Raw genomic sequence first — 7,616 nt, forward strand, 5'->3', positions numbered from 1 at the left:
TCCTAGTAAATTTATGTAAGTTAAACTATATCGTCTAAATCACTAGCTGCAAGGTCGAACATTAGTGAGGATTTTCCTAGTAAATTTATGTAAGTTAAACTGAAACAATCTAGACCTAAATAATTGATTAATCAAATACCACACTAAAAATTGATACCAACCTATTTAAATTTATTATCACTATCACTCGAGTGTAAATTATTAACGTTGTCATTTACATCACAATTCGTGAACCAAACAATCGCCTATAAAAGATATAAACCATAAGCTCCTATAATCATAAATATTTTCATGCCAATGTCTAAAGCCTCCAAAAGCTGGACCTATATGGTGGCTATCTGTATCATAGTCATAGGACATGAAGAGTACTTACATTCTTTTATGTGAGTCAAATTTGGCCAAAACCCCAAAATTGACGTGTCAGGACCAAATCCTCACGGACTGACCGTTGACTAGATGACCACACCCTACTCAATTATATAACCAGAGAGTACAAGGACCAAAGCATAAAAGTGCCGAAGACGAGGACCCCGTCTTTTGCTGGCACGGCAGTTGCCCCACCCCACCAAGTCAAACGTCCCCAGCCTCCTAAAATTTCCCCTTTCCCCAACTAACACGACACCCCCCTTCCCTTCCTCCGATCCCCCCGCCTCCCCCAAAATCCGACGCGTAATCGCCGCCATGGCCGCCGCCGGCAAGCTCCTCCTCCTGGCCGCCGCCATCCTGGCGGCTTCCTTCGTCGCCGACGCGCGCCCGTGCGGCCACGCGCAGACGCTCCTCGTCTCCTTCTCCTCCGTCCTCAGGCCGAACCCGGACCCCACCAACCCGACGCCGCTCACCACCACAGTCGTCACCGTCCTCCGCGTCCGGCGCCTCGGCCCGCACCAGATCCGCCGCCCCGTGGCGCTCCCCTCCGTCGAGTCGGAGGTCGCCGCCTCGTCCGCCCAGGACCGCGCCAAGGACATCCTCGTCGTCGTCTCCGGCCTCCTCTTCGGCTTCGGCTGCGGCGCCCTCACCGCGGCGTCCATGTACCTCGTGTGGTCGCTCCTCGCCTCCACCTGCGCCTCTGGATACGACGACGACGTCTACAGCGACGACGAGGACCGGCTGTCCGACTCCGAGAGCCCCAAGAATGCCGGCTACGTCATCATCCACGACGCTGACGAGTACGGCGCCGGTAAGAACTAGGGCTGGGGATCCGTCTTCGGTCTCGCCGGGGGTCAGCAGAAGGATTTTCGTAATAACATTTGCATGATTGCTTGGAAATGTGCAGTATACTCTATGCACCTTTTTAATCATGTGTGTCGCGTCTGTCGGTATGTATGTCGTCTGGGGGAAAGGAAATTTAAATTATATGAAATGAATATGCTGTTGATGTGTCAAATTCAAATGGTACTTGCGCTGCTACCGCAAAACATGGATCTTATTGGCTGCCACGATATACAAAAAACAAAATCATGGTGTTCTTCCTAGTCCCCACAAATCGGTGCTACACATATGTGCTGCTTGCCTGTTGACCACAGAGATTTTCCTGGGTATTTTACCTGTGCAACTGTTCATGAATGTGACTGCTACTTCGTCTGCAATATCTCTGAGATTGGTACAGTCTGAAGAAGGCATTGCTCCGTGTTGGTTTCATGCACCGACCAGCAACTAGTATATATAGCTGCATGCTTCACTTCTATTCTCCTATCTTCATTTGGATCGGGAGCTTGTGTTCGTGTATTTTGACGAAGGCTGCTAGGTTAAAAATACAGCATTACTGTCTGGTTAACTAAGCTGACTCCAGTTGCTTAACCTTTCTTCTTTTTATGTCATGGAGCCTACTGTTGGGGCAACTTCAATGGCTCATAGGGTCTGGTTGTGTTGGCATATACTTTGTTATGATGTGTTCTGGGATGCATTTCAGGCGTGAATTGTTGTGTACAAACGAACTAGCAAAGTGCTTACCATTTTCATTTATACTTAAATATCGAATATAAAATATAGAGACATGTGTGTTTTATTGGTTATGTATGTGTGAATGTGGGGTTTAAAGCTAACAATCATGGTCGCGCATAGTTTTAGCCTTTTTACTATTTACATCAACGATAATTGGTGTTTTAATATAGAAGAGAAGAGACTTCCCGATGAAACATTCCTGTTCGTTTAGGGCTGACCCTATTGATAAGTAGGTAATCATGTAATAGATGGTTCTGCGTCTACCTTATCTGATGGTGAATTTAATTACTTCTCATGTTTCCAATTTTGTAGTCTTCCCTATCTTCTATGACTTGAAACGAATTCTTCTGGAGCAAATTGTATGTGGAGCCATTTCGTTTTTTTCCCGAGCAAAGCATCTACCACTTTTGTGTCTGTATGTTAGTTCATCTGGTAATCAAACGACATTCCGTGTATTTTTTTTATGAACGGAAGCGAATGTGAGTCCAAGTGCATCAGTTCGTCCGACGCCGGACCGTCCCACGGAACTATCCAGGCAGCGCTATATACGGTCGGACCGTCCGGCCTCTTATACCGGACCGTCCGGCTATACGTACACAGAACAAGGAGCTACACAATATGTGCAATTCCAACACTATAGTTGGCCAAACATTATTCTATAGGGTTAATACAGCTACTTCGTTCATGTTCAAACATACATTTCAGTTACATAATATAAATTTGACGGTCCGCAAGTGTCAAACTCGTTTTTGGCCAAGGACTGTGTGTTTTTATAGATTTGTACTACGGACTGTCCGGGGGACTAGTCCGGACAGTACTGTCTCAGGTCGCGGACCGTCCGGGATTTATAGCCGGACGGTCCGCATGTGTTAACTTCTTTTGATCCGAGGCTCGGGTGTTTGAATCTACCAGGTCGCGGACGGTCCGGCCTTGAAGGGCGGACTGTCCGGACCCACCTTTTGAGTCAGCTCTGACATGTTTCTAACGGTCATTATAGCCGTTATATGTACGGCGGACCGTCCGGCCCTAGGGCGCGGACGGTCCGCGTGTGCGCAGAACTGCCCCTCTTTGCACATAACGGTTGGTTTTAGATGAGGGACTATAAATAGAAGGGTAGCTCGTGTGAGAGAGCCCTCTTGGCCATTCCTTGCACACATTGAGCTCATTTGTGATCCTCCAACTCACTCTCTCACACTCTTTGCTTGAGATTGCATTCTAGTGAGAGATTGAGGGTTCTTAGTGCATTTGCATCATTTGGTGATTCTTGAGGCACTAGGTGGTACACCGAGCAAGCGTCGTTGGCTTGTTACTCTTGGAGGTTGCCGCCTCCTAGACGGCTCGGGTGATTGTCTCCGTCGAGCTCTCCAAGAAGATTGTGGAGAAGCCGCGGTGTGGATTGTGAGGGGTTCGCGCCTACCTCGCCGGAGCGGCAAAGGTGACATTAGTGGAATCGAGGTATTGAGTGATTTCTTGTCCACTTGGCTCAAAGATCAAGTCGTGTCTTGATAGAGGAGCAAGTGAGAGCTTGAAGTCCACCTCAACGTGGATTAGGGGTGATCGGCAAATCACCGATACCACGGGATAAATTTCGGTGTCTATTCCTTCTAGCATTACTTATTGCCTTGCAATTGATTAGTGATTTGCTTATTGTTCTTCAAGTATTCAATCTCCGTAGTTGTTTTCATACATTGTTTACTTATTGACACTAGATAATTTATTCCTCTTGTTGTATTGATTAAATTTATTTAGTATTGTTGATTTTAGTCAAAACCGTCTATTCACCCCCCCTCTAGCCGGTGTCCTAGATCCTACAAGTGGTATCAGAGTCGAGGACTCCATTGTTTGTGGATCTAATCATCCCGGAGTGGGACAAAATGGCTAGTAACAACAATGTGCACATTGGGAAGCCACCGCACTTTGATGGAAACAATTATGATTATTGGAAAATAAGAATGTCAATGCATCTTAGAGCAATGGGTGGAAAAATTTGGCCAATTGTTAGGGATGGATTTGTTGTATTGAAGGAAGATGAACCATCCGTTAGTGATAATGAGAATATCCTCACAAATGATCAAGCCATGAATGTCTTTTATGATGCTCTTGATATAAATGAGTTCAATCGTATCAAGAATCTCACAACCGCTCATGAGATTTGGATAAAACTAATGGAAATTCGTGAAGGAACTACAATTGTGAAGAGTGCCAAACTATATGTGTGCAAAGGGAAGTTTGAGCAATTTATTATGAAAGAAGATGAGAGTGTATCCGATATGTTCAATCGGTTGAATGAGATAGTAAATGAACTCAAAGGACTTGGTTTTAATGTACCGGATGTGGATTTCACACACAAGTTCCTTAGATCACTTCCGGAGAAATATGAGACTATTGTGACAATGCTAGTAAGGAGTGATCTATCTACAACTTCTCCAACCGAAGTATTGGGAGAAATTCTCACTCAAGATATATTTAAGAAGTCACAAGCCGATGCTTTAAGTTTGGCAAAGAAGGTGAAAAATGAATCTATTGCTCTCAAGGCCAAGGCCTCAAAGGAAATTGAAAAAGAAGATAGCTAGCAATGATGAAGAAAATGAAAGTGAGAGTGATGGTGACATGGCTTTATTTGTAAGGAAATTCAATAAATTCATGAAGATGAAAAGAGGTCAACCTAGAAGAGGTCAAACATCTAGAAGAAATGCTTTCAATGATAGAAAATGTTTTGAGTGTGGGGAACCCGGTCACATTGCCATGAATTGCCCAAGCAAGAAGAAGAAGGGCAAAGATGAAAGTGACAAGAAGAAAAAGAAATACTATAACAAGAAGAGAGATGGCAAAGCCTACTTAGTTGAATGGGACTCGGATGATAGCTCGGATGATGATGATGATGACACCTCATCCAAGCTTAATGCCGGAATTGCTATCAAGGAAGCTCCCTCACTCTTATCATCCCCCCATTGTCTCATGGCAAAGGGAGATGCTAAGGTAAAAATCATCACCGATTTAAATGATATAAAAGATGATGATGATATCGATGATGTTGATGATGATGGCTATTCATATGATGATCTTGTTAGAATGTTAGGTGAGGCCGCTGACTACATGCACAAAGAAAAAGAAAAATTTAAGACCTTGAAGGAATTGTATAAAAACCTCCAAGTGTCTTTTGAGGAGCTCAAGACCTCTCACAATGACCTCAAAGAAAATTGTGAGAAGCTTGCGGATGCTCAAAAATCATCTATTGTGCATGAAGTTGAGGTGGTCACTAAGGATGTTGGAGTCACTTGTGACTTACTTGATAGTCTTACAAGTGAACCACTACCTACTAACTCTATTTGTGATAAATGCAAAATTTCTCTCAATGATAACATTGCTCTTGATGAATCAAAAATTATTGTTGAGAATGAAGTGTTAGTAGATAGAATAAATACTCTAACTCATGACCTAGAAAAGGCATATGGTGGTAAGACTAAATTGGATTTCATATTGGGAAGTCAACGATGCTCTCTTAATCGTGAAGGTCTTGGATATGTTCCCAAGAAAGGAAAGAATGCTTTTGTAAAGCAAAAGACATTGTTTGTGAAAGAATGTGACAAAGTGTGTCACAAGTGTCACAAAAAGGGACATGTTAAGAAAAATTGTCCCAAGTTCAAAAATGTATCCTCCACTTGTTTTGAGCATTGTTATGTTCTTTCTCATAATGCAAAAGGTGTTCATGCTAAATTTGTTGGTACTTCAATTGTTGGAAACAAAAAGAAAGCTATTTGGGTACCAAAGACCTTGGTCACTAACATCCAAGGACCCAAGCAAGTTTGGGTACCTAAAAGAGATTGATTTCCTTTTGTAGGTAAACTACAAGGCGGGAGGGAATCATTGGGTGTTGGATAGTGAATGTACTCAACACATGACCGGGGATATGAAGATGTTTACCCAAATGAGTGAGGAAGATTGCTCAAATTATGATAGTATCACATTTGGAGATAATCGTAAAGGAAAGGTTAAAGGTTTGGGTAAAATTGCTATCTCAAATGATCATTCTATATCAAATGTGCTTTTGGTTGAGTCATTGAATTTTAATTTACTTTCCGTAGCTCAATTATGTGATTTAGGATTTTGTTGCAATTTCACGGTTGAAGATGTTATTATCTCTAGTGTTGATGGTAGCAATCTTAAGTTTAAAGGTTTTAGACATGAAAATCTTTATCTTGTTGATTTCTCATCTAATGAGGCAAAGCTCACAACTTGCCTATTTTCAAAAGCTTCACTAGGTTGGTTATGGCATAGAAGACTTGGTCATGTTGGGATGAAGCAACTCAATCGGTTAACCAAGCATGACTTAGTTCGAGGCTTAAAAGATGTGAAGTTTGAAAAGAACAAATTGTGTAGCTCTTGTCAAGCCGGTAAGCAAGTGGCAAATACTCATCCAAATAAAAGTCAAATGTCCACTCATCGACCTTTGGAATTACTTCACATGGATTTATTTGGGCCCACATCTTTTGTAAGTATTGGTGGTAATTCTTATTGTCTTGTGATTGTGGATGACTATTCAAGATTTACTTGGGTTTATTTTCTACGAGACAAATCCAATGTGTTTGAAACATTCAAGTCATTTGCTATATTGGCTCAAAATCAATTTGATTTCGACATCAAAAAGGTTAGAAGTGATAATGGGTCGGAATTCAAAAATGCAAGAATTGATCAATATTGTGATGACAAGGGTATCAAACATGAATTCTCTTCCAAATATACCCCGGAACAAAACATTATTGTTGAAAGAAAGAATAGAACTCTTATTGACATGGCTAGGTCTATGTTAGCGGAATATAGTATATCGGATTCTTATTGGGCCGAGGCAATAAATACCGCTTGTCATTCATCAAATAGACTATATTGTCACAAGCTCTTGAAGAAAACTCCATATGAATTGCTCATTGGTAGAAAGCCAAATATCTCATATTTTAGGTATTTGGTTGCAAATGTTATATTTTGAGAAAGGGGAGCCGGCTTTCTAAATTTGAGAAGAAATGTGATGAGGGTTTTCTTCTTGGATATTCATCAAATAGTAAGGCTTATAGAGTCTTCAACAAAACTCATGGTATTATTGAGGAAGCATATGATGTTGAATTCGATGAAACAAATGGGTCTCAAGATGAGAGTGATAATCTCGATGATGTTGGGGGAACTCAATTGATAAATGCAATGAAAACAATGGCCATTGATGAAATAAAACCAAAGGAAGATGATGATGAAAATAGTGTGGTTGCCATTCCTTCATCCTCAACTATAAATGAGGAAGATCACCAAAGCCAACAACTCAATGAAACCATGGATACTCATGATCAAGGTACTTCAAGACCTTCGGTTCCTCCTAATGCTTCAACAAGCAATTATCAAACGGTGTCAAGAATTCATCATTCTATTGTGAAGGATCACCCGGTTGATCAAATTGTGGGTGATATTAGTAAGGGTGTTCAAACTCGCTCTCGCATAGCTTCGTTTTGTGAACATTTCTCTTTTGTATCTTGTATGGAACCTAACCGTGTAGATGAAGCTCTACTTGATGTTGATTGGGTGAATGCAATGCATGAAGAATTAAATAACTTCGCTCGAAATGAAGTTTGGGAGCTTGTTGAGAGACCAAAGAACCACAATGTTATTGGTACAAAATGGGTGTTTCGCAA

The 7,616-nt window shown here is 41.8% G+C and overlaps 1 protein-coding gene across 1 annotated transcript; it reads left to right on the top strand.

The window, feature by feature from the left end:
* Nucleotides 1-551: 551 nt before the first annotated feature.
* LOC100276353 (uncharacterized) lies at nt 552-1,465 on the top strand. The gene has a single exon (NM_001150162.2). The coding sequence runs from the start codon at nt 682-684 to the stop codon at nt 1,186-1,188; it is 507 nt and encodes a 168-aa protein (NP_001143634.2). The 5' UTR covers nt 552-681; the 3' UTR covers nt 1,189-1,465.
* Nucleotides 1,466-7,616: the final 6,151 nt, after the last annotated feature.

The sequence above is a fragment of the Zea mays genome, chromosome 1, assembly GCF_902167145.1.
Source record: "Zea mays cultivar B73 chromosome 1, Zm-B73-REFERENCE-NAM-5.0, whole genome shotgun sequence".
NCBI classification, from domain to species: Eukaryota; Viridiplantae; Streptophyta; class Magnoliopsida; order Poales; family Poaceae; genus Zea; species Zea mays.

Excerpts from the sequence above, each read along its gene's own strand:
- LOC100276353 (NM_001150162.2), top strand. The coding sequence starts at position 682 with ATGGCCGCCGCCGGCAAGCTCCTCCTCCTGGCCGCCGCCATCCTGGCG.